Here is a 17,086-nt window from a genome sequence, read left to right on the forward strand (position 1 = left end):
AGAGAAAAGAATATGTGGTCAACCAGAATGAGAATGTGGAAAAGGAGATTAAAAAATTCAAAGCCGCACTTGGAAAATCCAGCTTGACACCAGAGCCACTTGGAGGAAGCCGAAAAGGCAATAATTCAGTTTGCACAAAACCAAAGATTCAGTACTGAAATTTCCTCACTAGAACATGACCCAAAGACTATTTTTAAAGACAGTCCTCTGTATCGCCTCGACCCCTTCATCGAAGATGGCATCCTCAGAGTTGGTGGACGTCTGTTTAGATCTGCACTGCCGTGGGAGGTAAAGCATCCTGTGATTCTGTCAAAGGATTTGCATGTTTCCCAGCTCACATGCTGCACAGATTGAGACAGATTGTGTGCATTTAGACCATTATTTTCCAAGGTATGCTCACGCGTTTTGTAAAATGCCCTATGGAAACTCCCCATAGGATTTTTGGTTACCCAAAATGCATACTGACAAAACAAGGCTTACTGTGTGGCAAGCTCTTGGTGTAGAAGCATAATCCTGGTCTCAAATGAAAGGTAACACTCCGAAGTTTCATGTAGACTATTTGGATTGTATGTCAGGGGTTCTGATATAGAATGTAAATGTAAAATATGGAATAATTACACAAAAGTCTTTATTTTTAAACTATTATAAAAGTGACATTTATTTGCAATAAAAAAATAGGTACAAGATTCCCCTTTACAAATATACATAAATGTTGCATGTTGAAATCCCCACCCTGTAGAGAGAACTACACTACTGTCGAGGTATACACATGGAAGATTAAAAAAATGACCAAAAAAACATAGCTTGGGCTAATGCCCTTTGAAAAGGACGGTTTTATTGAGCTTGTGTCACATGTTGTTGCTCTGTAAGCTAAGGTTAATCATTTTAGCGATGTGGTACAGCCTTAGCTTAAAACCATACTCTGTTAACGTATGGTGGTGGCTGTCTATGCCATACTGCGTTTCGCTGATGTGCTCCTCAAGCACAAACACATCCTCTGACCCTATCTTCTTCTGTACAATGTACACGACCTCTAGCATTTTGATGGGCTGTGATCGTCTGGTACTTGATGTCTGACGAATGACCCACGCTGCTGCCCTGACGACCCTCACTGTGCCTTCTGATGGAATCACCAGACCTCCATTGTTTTTTAAAGTCAGCAGGTGGTAGCTCTGGTCCTTGATGCAGCGTCTGTCACCAGGCTGGCACGGCAGATATCACAGGAGAGCTTCTTCAGAGCCCGTCGCACAACAAATCCTGAAATTTGAGTTAGTATAATAATTTCATAACTGATAATAATAATCATGGGGAAATTAAGGGAACATTTCTCTATTTGGACTATTGTGAGATTGTTTTCCCCCAGATTTTGACTATTGGCACTATTGGTTATAGGCAAAATTGGCTTTCAGTCAGCCTTTACCTGAAATGTACACGAGAGCGTTGTCCACAAGACCATCGAAGCGGACGGGAAGATAGCTGTGGTCATGTACTAGGGCAGGAATGTCAGCAAACGGGGATGGAAGATCTTCTCCTCCTGCTGCTGAGGACATATCTACAGCTGACAGGCTTATAGAGGTGTCGATGACAGCTGGTAGGGACACATTGGCTATGCATGGTTTAACAACCCCACACCGGGCCATCGGCTTCCTAAAAATGTAGTTGAACTGGCTGGCATTAGGGTTGTTATTCCAGCCACCTTAAGCCCGCCAAAAAGCTTGCCTGTGACAAGATGGCCGCCAGTGATGACGATAGAGCCTTTATTATGGATATCTATGGGTGGGAGGGGCACGTTGGGAGGCTCCACTGCCTGCCAGCTGTGGAGTGCCCCTGTCTCAACCACCCCCCAATTTTAACTGCTCCTTATTTCCACTCCACCATACCACACTTCACGAACCATTAAATATATCCAACACAATACAATACATGCACGCAGGCGGGTGAGGATTTTGATGGTGGTGGGGGTCTCATTGGCCCTGTTTCCTGCCCCTGACATACATTTGTACTATTTTCTAGTTGTTCTCCTGCAAATTAGCGAGAGAATAAGATGATACAGCTGTAGCTCTGTGTCTGTCCTCTCTGCTCCACCTGAAGCGGCTGTGAGCTGCACTTTATCAGAGGCGCTGAAAACTTGCATTAGCACAGACTAAATCTTGATTGAAAGACAGCTAGCCTAATTACTGTCTTGTTTAAAAATGATGTGCGCCCATACGTGTGTTGACTGGACTGGTCCTCAGAGGTTTCTGCTAGAATGCGAGGGTTTTGCGTGACACAGTTATCTTTTCCAAGCTGCAGTTTATAAACCCTGGCTAATAAGTAGTGGGATGTTTTAAGATATTTTTATGAATGAAAATAAATCAACTTCAACTAAATGAACTTCTTCACTGCATTTGCAGGAATATTTTAATGGGCTACTTAAAAAAATCTACTCATCAAGTTGCCTAGTCTAATGCAACAGACAGTCCATTTTCACTCTGATAGGATATCTTGACCTTTCCGCATGTGGACACATAGGGGCATTGATCCTGCACAACAAAACATGCAAGAATTAAATCCCCACACGGGCACTTGCAGCACGCAGGCAGACCGCGGATTGATGGCAAAGTTAATGATGATTTGTACTAAATATCCTTTATATTCGGTTCTGAATGTGCAGAACTTTGAACATGAGTAGAAAACCTGCTGAAACACAGGAGCTATTAAAGTCCAGGAGTTTAAAACTGAATTAAAATGATTTAATTTATTATTGATGACGTAAAAAGGTGCCACATGCACATTTAAAGAGGTTACCTCAGTCAGTCATGTCTGTGTGTGTGTGTTGATTCAGCAGTGATGATTTTAAAAGTTGATCTACAGGAGAAATAAGTCTAAGCAACCCAGAATGCCTTAGAGCTGCTCTGCATTATATTCTGTTACAGTTGTAGATTTTGAATTGTTTTATTATACCTTTATTAAACCAGAAAAACTTTTTCCAAGAGTGTCCTGGCCAAGGCAGGCAGTTGTACAATTGCACATTTAAGATGGGAATAAATAATCAGTTACAAGGTCATAAAATATCAAAATGTTCTTAAATATTCACCACAATCTTTATAAATCATTGTCTTTATTATCCTCTGAGCCATAATTTGTAGGTAAATGTCATTCCAAATGTCTTTCATTATTTCTACTTTACAATAAAAACAATTTACAAACTTTGAATCTCCTAACTAGAATATTTTCATTCCTAGAAGAAAATGCATGTGGTTGCTTCATCTTCTGCAGCTGCTTCTGGTGATTGATGTGTACATTAATCAAAGTTCTGTAATTTGTCAAAACATATACAGTTGTGCATTTTCACACTAAGTACAAGGGACACAGGTACACCTTTGAGAATCTCAAAGTATTTTAATGATACTCTGAAATGAAGGTCAAATGTTTTACCAACCAACCACATGGTGACGCTATTAACACCACATTTGAATGCTTTGTCTCTGCCTCACAGTTCAGGAGTTATTCACCAAAACACAAAGTATTTTTTAACTGGCCACAAGATGTCCAGCTTCTTTGTAGTGCACATGCTTATGGTGAACTTGTGCACCAAATTCTACAGAATTGTAGAAATATCATTAATGTTACTGTAGTGCCCCCTGTGAGTAAAATTGTATGAAACCTTACACACTTGTGCAAAGGAATTATGTTTAAATATAATATAGAAGCAGTAGAAGCAGCAAACACACAATAATGCACCAATGCTAAACCATTTTCTCACAGATCCATCTCATATCGGTTTCACATGACAAATCATTCTAGTTGTTTCCCTCCCCTCCATATATGATGTGGGCACAGTCCTCTTCCCCAAGAGAAGGATGTCCTCCATTGTTATCAGGTTGCCCACTCCGCCAATACCGAAAAGGTCTACAAACACAACAATAATGACATTGTTTTACATGAACACAGTCTGTTATTCCTGCTATTCACCAGGAAATGCCACCAAGACCTAAAACAGTTTGGGGCAGTGTGTTGGTGGGGTGAGTACTGGTGTATTTTAAATTGCATTCATTTCTTTTTTTTTTTTGACAAACAGGAGTTGTCCTCAGATTGTTTTAGCAAGGTTTAGCTCATTGATTTTAGCCCACAACTGCACTCTCATAAGCATCATTTTCAGCCAGGCAGCTGTTTCCAGCAAAAAGCTCTGATAAACCCATTGTACGTTATCTGCCCAGCACCCAACAGCATTCAGACAAGGTCAGTGACTAGCTGGTGAACATAGAACATTTAGCTCAGTTTCAGTGCAATTTAATTCAACATTACACTTAAAATTCAATAGGTGGAAACAACTCCAAATGAATGTTCATCTGTGTCTGCTTGATGTTCAGGCTGTTTTTATATTTGTACACAAATAAACTAGAAACTAAATGTACATTTGTATGTGACGATGTGTGCCAGCCTGTATGGTAAGAAGGAAATAACAATACATCTGTTTAGTGACAGCTCTAGAAACATTCTCTTAAAAATCTAAATTTATAAACATCACTTCCTCTTGGTTGAAGATGAAAGTTGACCATGATTAAAAGAACCATAGCACCATCTAGTGGTATTTCTGGGTAAGATGTATTTCACAAAAAGTGGTATAGTTGTTTGATTGCATCATATAAACGGTATATCGTGAGTGTGGTCCAGCCGATTAATTTCAAGTCAACTGCTGTGACTATACTGATACCATTTTGAAATGTTTGTTGTAAGCTCTGTTATTTCTGATGATTACCGAGGCACTCCTAAAACAAATACATTCTAATCATAGACTAATAACAGTATTTTATTTGCAATTTTGTTTATATTCAACCAAGGTATCTGCCTTACTGTAGAGACAGAGGAGCTCCATTAATCCACATCCAGGTCCCCTCCTTGATACGATCAGTCAAACCAATCCAAGCCATAATTTCTTCCTTGGTGAAGTTAGAGAGGAACTTCTGTTCAATAAACACAACAGAAAGTCACAGCATTTATATGTTAGTTTAAATAATATTATATTAGAATATACTGTATTCAAGATTAAATGTAGACATCATGAACTGAACTTTACTGATTCATTAAAGTACAATGATTTTCCTCTGGTGCCACCCGCGTGCTGGGATATATCTCAACACTGCATAGATTGGCACAATATTTGGTACAGATATCTATGGTGCCCAGATAGTGTATGCTGTTGACATTTCCTGTCACCATGAGGTTGACTTTTAATTAGGCTATATACTGATATCTGATATCTCAACAACTAGATCACGGATGAATTGTAATAACTTTGATAACGACTTTTTATCTATCTTCAGGTCAAAAAACTGTTTGTTCAATATTTTGATTTATTACCAAATACCTGGAAAACTAATGACATTCCCATCAGCCTCGGTTTTACTTTGTGTTCAGTGCTAATTAGCAAATGTTATCATGCTAACATGTTAAACCAACACAGTGAACATGGTGAACATTATAGATGCTAAACAGCAACATGCCAGTATTATTATCATAAGCGTATTAGCATGCTGATGTTAGGAAGTTATGAACACTCATTTGTGTAAAATATTTCAGAAACACTGCACCTGTTCTTCAGAGCTGTTTATGACCACCAGATATGCTCCTCTGGTTTTACAGTCCTCTCTACCCTTTTCCCAGGAACCAGACTCATTAGAGAAGAAATAACAGGCGCAACTGAACATCCTCCATCCAACAGGACATGATTCTGTAAGAAACGATGAAACTTAAAAAAATCAGACAATAGTTAAGTGCCAAAGATACAGTCTGGATGTAAAAAATCATGTACAGGTGAAACTCAAAAAATTAGCATATTGTTTCACCTGTATACATTTCCAGCATGAAGGTGGCTTCAATTTATACATTCACATAGTTATTATTCATCATGGCTTAATGGTGCTGCAAATACTGCAAATGTAATTAGAAAACGAAGATGAATCTCTTTCTGTCTCTCCTAACAGTCGCTTTCTCACTTTGTTTCTCTCACACATAGTGGGAGGGGGAGGGGCAAGACCCTCCATACAGTCTTTGCTTGCCTGCTTGGTTCCTGCGGCACAACCTCCTGCGCACCTGTGACTCATCCACTACTCGAGACTCTGCAGTGTATCTACCCTAGCTTTTCACTCCAGTCTTTGCCAGGTTGTTCAGTTTGCAAATGTGGTGCTATTGCTATGGACAGGTCTGTCATTCTTAGTGTTTTTGTTGTTTGTTTTTTTAAATCTAACCTTGCTCCTTCCTGTGTTCAGGTTCTACACTCACCTGTGATCTCACTCTGCCTGCCATGCATCTCTCTGGTCTTCAATTTTGCTCATCTCACTTCCAATCCATTGGGTTACTCCTAAAGTTCAAAGTAAACTAAATTGATTTCTCTGTTCTTAACACTACCTTCCTGCAACCAGATCATGACTGACGGGATGTCCGTTCTCATGCAATGTTATTTTAACTTTCAAGATACGTTAAAATAATTTGTTGCATTTGGACAGAACAGATAGATGAAGATTGGTACAAAAATTGTGTTAAAGACTGGAACAAAACTATACTGTCTGTAAATTAGATGCAAGTAAGACTAAGGTCTTTAGTCTTTTAGTTTCACTGTGTTAAACTGGTGGTAACAGCAGAAAGTGCTGCACCAATGTATCATTAATTATATCTGTACTTAACCTGCAGTCAAAATGTTTGCTGTCACTAGGATCTATCATGTTTCACAGATTTTGCAAAATACCTGTTAATTATAGATACATATAACAGAACTGAGATTACACATTGCCATGCATATTGTCTGCAGTTGCCACACTTCCTCATGCTGTTCAGCTCTTCAGTTATTTCAGTGAACGATAGCGGACACACTTTGGCCAGCAGTCCATAGTCATGCATTGTTATCATACATTTATTTTTGATTTATAAAATGTTTTACCTACTTAGCTAATTCAAAAGATCATATCACAGTGCAGGGTTTTGTACTATTTGAATTTCTGAGTAAATGTTTGAAGATACACACCAAGTAAATCTAAATACCACATGCATGGACTCACTCTGAAGCTTGTTCAAGTCTCTAGTCATTTCAACAAGGCTGATGTTCAGCAGATCTCTCTCTTGAGTCAGACTAGATGACATGTTGACGCTGGCCTGGAGACGCTCAGTCAGGTTGGCTTTGATGGCTGAGAGATCTGCAGCTAAATGTCATAAAATAAACCAAGAGACATTTTTTTAAGTTCAGTAAAAGATCTCAGAATCAGGTACCAAATAATTAGAAACAGCATCCTAAGAGGTTCATGCGTGGTAGACTAGAAGGTGGTTTGGTAGAAATCTGTTTTTTGTTTTGGATTATTTTAAAATGACTAAAGTGCCTGTTTGAATTTACTACTACATCACTGCGAATCTCCTACTCTATATTTGTATTTGTTTTATTAACAATAACAATTGTATTCTTAACTGGACTTTTCTATGTTACTACCTCATTATACAGTACATGTAGTATTTCATACCTGCTGCCGTGGTTGTAAATGGGAATTTGTTCTTAACTAACTTGCCTGGTTAAATAAACAATAGAATAAATTCAAATATCGTATGCCTTGTCTTTAAAGTAATGCCGCTTTTTTAATGCAGTGACAATGTAAATACATGTAGATGGGAATAATGTATTGCCTTGTTGTCAATACAAACTTTAAATACAGAAGAGACATTTCCTTAACACAAAATACCTTTTGCACCCAGGCCACACAGAAACAGTTACTATATTTACATAAGTCAAAATGTTTCTGAATTCTGCCCAATGACAGTACATTTTTTTAAGTAGGACCTTATGTTTTCCCAGAAAATACGCTAATATTATATAAATGTTGACAACCGGCAGCACTAACCAAACATTGTTGAAATATGGCACCAGAAGGAAAGCTTGCTTGGTGCTGGTGTTTATTTAAAGCTCTACTTACACAGATTTGCTGCATGACAATAAATTTTTACCTTCTTGGTTAAATAATATATTCACAAAATATGAAAATGTTGTGTTTTGTATCTGTTGAACCTTTGTGAAAAGCGGCTTTGAGTTTCAAACAAACACACAGGAAAATCAGAAAGTCAGAAATTAAGAATTCATGAAGGAGAAAATAAGAGCATAAAGACAGGACGGAAAAATAAAATAGACATCTTAATAAAACATGAGCAGAATAATGGTCCTAAAATTGTTACTCTGGTTACTGAAAGTGGTTCAAACTCACAGTGGACAGCGAGGCCGATGAGCCCAGCCAGCTGGAAAACATTCAGCAGCCCCAGACAGAGAACAACAGCTCCATGAAATCTTCTCTCTGAGCTACTGGGACCTGAACACGGAGAAGACCAGTGAATACAGTCAATGATACAAGAGATGATGATATAAATCTGTGCAAGCTCAGTCTTTCACCCTCTCTGTCTGACTGGACATTCTTACCTTTCCGATTTGGTGAAGGTCTTGGGGCAACAGGTTTGTCATGTTCAACATTGGCGTAGATTTCGTCCATCGCTCATAAGGTGGCCAACTGTTTCCTAAAGGGTCCGCTCTGCAGTGCAGACTGCAGCACATGAAAATGATGTCAGTCTTTCTGGTTTCAATTTCTCAATGCTTTACCTTTTCAGGAAGTCACAAGTTTCAGAGCTGTTAAAAGTAACTTGTATGACAAACTCCCGCTACTCCCTTAAAGCAACATTATTATCACACACAAACCCCAAATACAAGGCTCACCTTAGAACATAAACACAACTTAAGTAATAATTCTAATGCCATGTAGATGCTATCAGTATTGAGTACATGCCCTTACAAGGTCTTACAGACATGAATTATAACAGCACATTGATGATTTAGGAGTTAAGGGCTGGAACAGCTTCTGGGTAGGTGCTGTTGCAGAACCTGGCTGCACTGGTTCTAATGCTTTTCAGTTTTTTAAAAGAAGGGATAAAGTTAAAAGATGGTTAGCAGGGAGAGAGAAGTCATGAAGGATATTGAGTGTCTTTTCCCATAGTCTAATGGTGTAGATTTCAGCAGGAGAAGGTCTGACAATTCTGTTTCTTTCATGAACATGCTTTAGAAACACTGTATAACAGCTTTAAGCAATTTCAGTCTAAAAAAAAACATTGAATAGATTTTCAAAATGTGAGTGCTGTTCCCTCTAGACTTTTATTCCCAGAACAGCGTTCCTGTGTGCCCCTCATTCCCACCACTGCTTGTAACCAAGGGGGTATGGGACTACAGCACCTTTTCTACTGACCGACAACAGTCAAAATTTGGAAGGCAACAAGAGGACAGCCTACATGTGGTATAAACATAATGTAAGTTGTTGTTGGTATTTCAGAACAAATAGCCAGTTTCTGGGTAAGTGGCAGATGTGGCTCAAAGGGTAAAGCGGTTGTCCACTTATGGGAAGGATGGTGGTTTGATCGCAGCCCAGTCTGCATGATGTATCCTTGGGAAAGATATTGAACCCTAAATTGCTCTTATGTGTTTCTGCCTCTGAATTCATTTAGAAGGTGATGTAGTGTAAAAGCACTTTGAGTGGTCAGAAAGGCGCTATACAAGTACAAACCACTTTCTTTTGTGATGAGGACAGTGTCATGCTGTGGCATATCTGGTTTGGTTAGTATTTCCTGAGAGAGGGTAAAAACGCCTCTGCTGAAGTGTTCTGTCAGATGAATGTGTCACTATGTGTCACTTGATATGTTTAATACACAATGACTATAGTTCTAATTAGGCAAAATCTTAATTATGATGTTTGACTGACTGTCATGAAGTTTACAGAACAAATAACGCAACCAAAACCATAATGTACTGTGTGTGCTGCCTGATTTATTTTAATGTGCTATCACTGTTTAGCTTTCAAACTAAACCTTTAAACCAGACTGATGCCATAAGAAATGGTCTCAACCTATCCAAAAATCTTTAGATGAAGCACTAATTAAATGTTATTTTTGATTCTGTCTGTCTCCCTCTTGTTGTTGATTGGAACATCAGCAAGTTGGTGAGTTTATATGACAAGAAAGAAATGGGAAAAATTTCTTCCAAAATTGGCCTGTTGTACTCTTTTACCACGAGGGCAATCATCTTATGTAAATACAAGTCAGTCATAGTCATTAAAGATCGTGAGAACCAACTAAGCAGAACAGGAGATACTGTATACTCTGCCTGGCAGAGACTTTATTCTTGAATTTCAACTTGTTGGCAAATCAGAGGTGTAGCAAATTCAAAATGCTTCGACATTGCAAACATGATCAAAACACTCATTCAAATTGATTTATTGATTCTGGAATCTGCTTCCATGGAGTCTGCACTAAATGTAAAAGCCAACCCCACCTTGACTCAATCTACTTTAACGTCTTCTGTCATCACAAGAGAATTTCCATAAAATGTGCCAAATCATATGAGCAACTACAAGGAACTTTAATTTTGTGTTGATCCTGGCGCCCCTGTAGACAAAAGCCGCAGTGTCTGGTAAAGGGGCCCCTGGTGGCTGTTCCGCCAGTGTATGAATGTGTGTGAATCTTAGTTTCTGTTTGAGCACTTAGGCTCAGTGTGTGAATTAAACCAGACATGCAGATGTAGTGTAAAAGCGCTTTGAGCGGTCGAAAAGACTAGAAAGGCGCTATACAAGTACGGAGCATTTACATTTAAAAATCAGGAATCTCAAAAATCTGGTCCAACCATCAGAAAAATGAGACAGAAAACAATATGGTTGTATGTTGTAAGTTTATTAGAACAGTATTTGTTAAAAACTACACTGGCGGCTTATGAGCTACAACAGTGATGGTGATGGGGCAGTGGATAAGACGCATGCCTTTGGTGTGAGAGACCAGAGTTCAAATCCACTGTGAGATTCCAATGTGTCCCTGAGCAAGACATTTAACCCCTAGTAGCTCCAGAGGCGCGACCTCTGAAATATATAGCAATTGTAAGTTGTTTTGGATAAAAGGGTCAGCTAAATTAATAAACGTAATGTAACAGGCTGTATGCAGTAAACATTAGTTAACTCACTAACCCACTATGGGAACAATAATCAGCCATAATATTATGAAATAAATTTATTTTTTTACAGACAAAAGAATTTTGGTTTAATATTACTGTAGTCCTGTACCTGTTGGTAGAATTGTATGAAATGTTACACACTTGTGCAGAGGAATTTTGCTTCTTCAATCCATCCTCCATCCTGAATGACAAGTTGGTTCTGTAAGAAACAATGAAACTTGAGTTAAGTGCCGAAGATAAAACTTCAGTATGAAGGTGGTTTCCAATTTATACATGCACATAATTATTTAACATCATGGCTTAATGGTGCTGCAAGTACAGCAAATATAATAAGAAAACATGGGTGAGTCTCTTTGTCATCTCTCCTTGACTTGTTTCTCCCACACATAGTGGGAAGGAGAGGGGCAAGATGGTTGAGGGCAAATTAAGGTAGGAAACTAGCATTACATAACAGGGTTTCATCATGGCACATTTGAGATTTGACAAAAGTGAGGTGTTGACAAAGTTCATCCACAAACCAGCAGGTACTGTTGATAACCGTTACCTGTCATGGTCCAGGGCCCTGTTTCAGAAAGCAGGCTTAACAAACTGAGTTTATCCCTGAGCTCTGAGTTGATTCAGCCTGAGGTGGGAAACTCTGAATTTTCCATCATCAATGGAGCTCCGATACTACGATTCACCATGGCAACGGGTAAATAAAGACAGAGCTTCCATTTTAATCGGGTGGAGCTAGAAATATAAATCCGTACCAACGCGGACCATGATTGGCTCTAAAACGCAGGAGTGGAAGAAGGATCAATGCGTTAACATTATCACAGAGTCACAGCGTTATAGCCTACCTAAAGACGGCCATCATTCTGCGCTGAGGATAAATCCACAATGTGCAGAGATCAGTCCTTACATCGATGACAGATTGATCATAAAGAGGTCATGTTCAAGCTCATGTTTGGATGAAAAACTAATAGCCTATCTAACTGGGATTTTGAAGTTTTTAAAGATGTAAATGCGTTCAGATATGCGCTTTGATATCGAATGAATGAGGAAATGAAACTGTGTTTGTCAGACAGCCGCCTCTGCGGGAGGAGGAGGAGTTAGAGAGAAACTCACGGGTTTCCAACTTATCAGGTTTCAGTTGCCAGAGTTACTGATCTAGGGATTATCTGATCTTGCTCTCTGAAACGGAAAACTCAGAGTTTCCCTCATCTCAGGCTCAACATACTCAGAATTTTCACTAATCACGCTTTCTAAAACGGGGCCCTGATCTGGTCTCCTGCCAGCAGTAGCAGCACATCTTCTGTTTGTTTTAATATTAGGCCATGTTTTGATACCACTCCTCAACCCTCAAACTTTACACTAGTCACTCATCCACATTTACACCACTCATGCTACTGACTGACACACTCTACATTGGTAATTATTAGTTTTATTGTTAAGTTACAATAATAAATAGCCTATGTTTACTTTTGGCAATCCTCCGTGTCTGCTCGCGACACGCTCAACACTCTGTTCTGTGGATCTATCATGTTTCATGTATGTGGCAAAATTCCAGTTAATTATAGATACATTTAGCAGAAGTGAGATTACACATTGCCTGTATTTGTTTAAGTAACAATAACAACTGTTCTTAGCTGGACTAACATCTCCATTATAGAAGGTTTGCATTAATGTCACTTCCCCTTCTGCGTGGCAAAACATCTGTTACCATGGCTGCGTTTAGCAAACTGGGAGTAAAACAAGTGATCATTTGTTTTTCATAATTCTTGTATCCCGCCCTTTTAATGTAGAGGTGATGTAAATACATGTAGAAAAAGGAAAGCTTGCTTGGTGTTGGTGTTTATTCAGAACTCTACTTGCATAGCGTTGCTGTTTTGCTTCTTGAAAATAAATATTTACCTTCCTGGTAAAATTAGAGGGTGCAACTCAATGTAATGGCCAATTTTTTTTAGCAACATTTTCCAGGACCCACCCCCTCATTCAGTTCCCTTTATGATGCATAGTACCTGTGAGAAGTTTCATTCAGATATATTAATATTTACTGGTAGCTCAATGGGCTCATTGTTTTTATATTTACTTTCATTGCGATAAAAAATGTTATTTAATTCAAAATTTCTCTATCAAAGTAAATTAATCCTTCAGTAAGTATTGTTATAATTTCTAACAGTTTTTTCATATTCTGATTTGTGTTATTTGGTTTAAGCACTATTGCAGCCATAGTCAGCAGTATTGTTAACTCTGTGCAGGATCACGAAGGGGCTGGAGCCAATCCCAGCTGTCATTGGTGAACCTTGGACAGGTTGCCCGTTCATCACAGGGATAACTCCGAGACAAACAAGTCACACACGTTCACACCTAAGAGCAAAGAGTCACCAATTAACCTATGCATGTGGGACAGTGGCAGGAAGCAGGAGAACATGAAGAGAACCCACACAGACACGGGGAGAACATGCAAACTCCACAAAGAAAGGCCTGGGCCTCGATCCACAGAACCTCTTGCTGTGAGGTGACAGTGCTGACCACTGCACCACTATGTCGCATCTGTGTGTCATGTTAATCATTCTCATTTTTAGCACCACCTACCAGTTATTTTCTGGTACAGTAAAGAAGGACACTTCAAGAGAGGTCACTTAACAAGAGCTTCTTCTGCAGCTGTCGCTTCTATTTGTTGGAGCGCAGTGCGGACGTACACATTTAGGCTCTCAGAGGTTTCGCTCCCAAATCTGAATAAACTATCACATATGAAATATGGGCTGTATTTGTATAGCACCTTTCTAGTCTTTTTGACCACTCAAATGCTTTACACTACAGCACATTCACCCCCTATGAGCAGAGACCCAACTGCTCATCAGAAACAGAAATTAACTCATTCACACTGATGGCACAGCCACCAGGAGCAATTTCGGGTTCCCAACCTTCCTTTAAGGGGACGACCGTATACAAGTGCAAAACACTTGTTTTTGCAATGAGGATAGTGTCACCCTGTGGCATATCTGGTTTGGTTAGTATTTCCTGAGTGAAGGTAAAATAAGCCTCTGCTGAAGTGTTCTGTCAGATGGGGTTAGGATTACTGCACATGCTGATTCACAATAACAATATAAAGTTACACCTCATTTAAGCTCAGATCAACACATATCCTTATGAGGACATACACATGATCTCTCTTTTATGCTCTTCAATACTACAAAGCCTACAACAAAGTTGTGAGGAGAAGGACAAGCCTAGAGTACATTACTATAATGCTTAGAACTTTAATTGGACTTTTCATTGGAAACATTTAGTTTTTAAATAATGAATTTCATTACAATACAACATAACTTAAAATAGGTTGTCCTTCCAACCAAAGCAAATATTTGTTGAAAATAACAAAAAACAAGACACTGGCCCTCATCAAAATATCAGATGATGCTGAGACTTCAGAGGAAAAGCATGGCATATGAAATGTACTTTGAACTGTGAATTTAACAGACCAAACCCAGACAAAAAACTTCCTGTAGCTCACTAACCGAACTATGGCTTTAAAGTAGATTTTTCCTCGCTTACTGGACATGCTTGGCAAATACCTCATGGGCAGGAGTCTCTCAAATCGTTTGTCAGACAACCTGTTCCTCCTTGGAGTCAGACAAGACCGCCCAGGCTATAGAGCCTTTATCTCCTTTCAATAAGAATATGAAGCAACAACTCCACCCCTCGAAAGACGCCTTTGGCAGCTCTGTTATTTCTGCGTCCTCATGAACTGGCGCTAAAAGTGAGTCGGAAAAAGCGTTACGCAAAAAGGAACGTTTGATTTAGTTTCCTCTCCTCCCATCATGCGGATAGTTCAAGTTCAACCAGTTCGGAAGTAATCAGATGACTTTGTAATTAGTAACTGTAATTTGATTACTGAAGTTAAACAGTAATGCTTTACATTACTGCATTGCAGACAAGTAATCCGATTACAGTAACGCATTACTTTGTAACTGTCAGGGTTTGTGTAGGACTCAGAACAAAGCGGGTAACGCTCAAAAGGTTTATTAAACCAACAAACAAAAGGCGAGCACACTTACTGGCAGAGTGGCTGATTAACAGAGTCCAAAAACAAGGTAATCCAAACAGAAATCCAAAGAAACAGGGTGAAAAGACAAGCACAACAGCAGGCTAAACAGGACAACACACTGCAATGACCCAACAAAGACTAAACAGAAACACCAGGTATATATACACACAGACTAACGAGCTGGGAGGAGACACACAGGTGACGGACATGAGGCTGAGGAGACACAGGCAGTCAGAGAGATAACTGGGGCAACAGACATCAGCTGACGGATAATAACCAGATAAACTATAACAGACTACATAACAGATAGAGAAAAGACTGAAATAACAAAACTGAGAACTACACAAGGCATGCAGGCACACAGCATGACAGTAACGCGTTACCCCCAACACTGAACATGATGTAGCCTACTGTATCTGCTGTGTGATTTATTTTAATATGCTATCATTGTATAGCTTTCAAACTAAGCTTTTAAACCAGACTGATGCCATAAGAAATAGTCTCATCCTATCCTGAAATCTTTAGATGAAGCAATAATTAAATTTTTGGAACATCAGCAAGTTGGTGAGGTTACATAAGAAAGAAATGTAAGTTCTTCCAAACTTGACCTGTTGGACACTTAAATGTAACAATACGTTTATGAATTTCTTCTACCATAAGATCATCTTACAGAAATATCTTTTAAAGTGCAGAGCAGAAGCAAACTTCAAAGTCTGTCATCGTCATTAAAGATCATAAGCACCAACTAAGAAGAGCAGGAGATCATATTGATACTGTAAATAATGCACTTTTGGATGCCTGGCAGAAACTTTGAGTCTTGAACTTGAACATGAACAAGAGGATCCTCAGCCTGCTGCAGAGAAGTTTACATAGAAATATGTTCTTCAAGGATGATGAACTCTGATGAGAATGAACTGTAATAATACACTACTCTCTCTTTTACACACACAAACATAAAAGGACACTCAATCCCAAAGGCTTTTTGTAAAATCATAGCTTAGTTTGTAAAAGCATGTACATATGCTTTTACACCAATTCTAAGCCTCTTTCTCACAGATCCATCGCAGAAAAGTAGAACATGACCGATCGTTCCAGTTTTCTTGAGTTTTCTTGCCAGGTTTGATTTGGGCACAGTCCTCCTCACCCCACTTTGGATCTCCACCACCATTATCAGGCTGCGCTGCCTCCCAATACCTAATAGGTCAAGACAATCATAAGATGCAAATCAGAAGTGTAGCAAATACACTCTATTGAATATTAGGTCAATTAGTTTTATTTGGACCAAAAGGAAGTCTGAGGTGCTCCAGTTGGACTGAAAAAAGGATTCAACTGGAGCACCTCAGACTTCCCTTCTCAGACCTCCCTCCTCAGGCTCCTCTTATGCAGGTTTTAAGGCCCCCTGGACTGACCTACACTTTTGTTTTATTGTTTTATGACGTGACGATGTATAGTAAAACACTGGGTCAGGGAGAGATAGCCAGTCAGACTTCATGAACTGATACAGCTTGTTGTTTGTCAGAGAAAGGAAGATTGACCCAGAGCTCTGTAAGCTTTATTCATTTACATGTAATAAAACTGATTAACTTGGATCAAGAGTTTTTATTTTTCAGTTTCTGTTTTACTTTAAGATCCACGACCGCGCCGGCCGGCCTTCTGTGTGTCAGAATGGGCCAAACCAATACTTTAAATATGGAGGGGGTGTACCGGCGGCCCATCCCAACTTGGACCGATCTTCGTTTATGCTGAAATCTGATTGGCTCAACAGGGCATATCAAAGTAGTTTACTTTCCATTTGGGTTGTGTGATAGGGTCAACAGAGACGTAAAAAATTTGAATTAAGAAGAAAAAATGTTGGCATAAGAGGCAGCTAAATGTGCCAAATTAACCGAGGAATCTTTGTATATCTTTATGTATATTAATAAGCTGTGGAGGTGATGCACAGGGACAGGGTGATGATGACCCCAGTCATGTTGATGAGGAGGGAGAGAAGAGACAGGAGGAGCAGCAGGAGGAGGAGAAGGTAAATGGAACCAGACAAAACAGTGACAGGTACAGGGCAGTGT

General features: G+C 39.2%; 1 protein-coding gene and 1 long non-coding RNA gene across 2 annotated transcripts in view; one reads left to right on the top strand and one right to left on the bottom strand.

Moving 5' to 3' along the window:
- Positions 1-3,083: 3,083 nt before the first annotated feature.
- Positions 3,084-17,086, bottom strand: part of LOC119904507 (CD209 antigen-like protein C) — a 32,768-nt gene continuing 18,765 nt past the window's right edge. The window contains exons 6-13 of the mRNA XM_038721225.1: positions 15,034-16,217; positions 11,103-11,192; positions 8,432-8,552; positions 8,223-8,324; positions 7,038-7,178; positions 5,574-5,731; positions 4,837-4,946; positions 3,084-3,891 (exon numbers count right to left, since the gene is read on the bottom strand). Coding sequence (XP_038577153.1) covers positions 3,783-3,891; positions 4,837-4,946; positions 5,574-5,731; positions 7,038-7,178; positions 8,223-8,324; positions 8,432-8,501 — 690 coding nt within the window. The 5' untranslated portion in view covers positions 8,502-8,552; positions 11,103-11,192; positions 15,034-16,217 and the 3' untranslated portion in view covers positions 3,084-3,782. The remainder of the gene's footprint in view (positions 3,892-4,836; positions 4,947-5,573; positions 5,732-7,037; positions 7,179-8,222; positions 8,325-8,431; positions 8,553-11,102; positions 11,193-15,033; positions 16,218-17,086) is intronic.
- On the top strand, positions 5,658-7,043 carry LOC119904511. Its single transcript, XR_005444713.1, has 3 exons — positions 5,658-5,715; positions 5,999-6,144; positions 6,252-7,043. It is a non-coding gene; the product is annotated as an uncharacterized LOC119904511 (long non-coding RNA).

Source organism: Micropterus salmoides, unplaced genomic scaffold (assembly GCF_014851395.1).
Source record: "Micropterus salmoides isolate LMB-PRFRI ecotype aquatic unplaced genomic scaffold, ASM1485139v1 Ms_hic_scaffold_15, whole genome shotgun sequence".
Taxonomy (NCBI): Eukaryota; Metazoa; Chordata; class Actinopteri; order Centrarchiformes; family Centrarchidae; genus Micropterus; species Micropterus salmoides.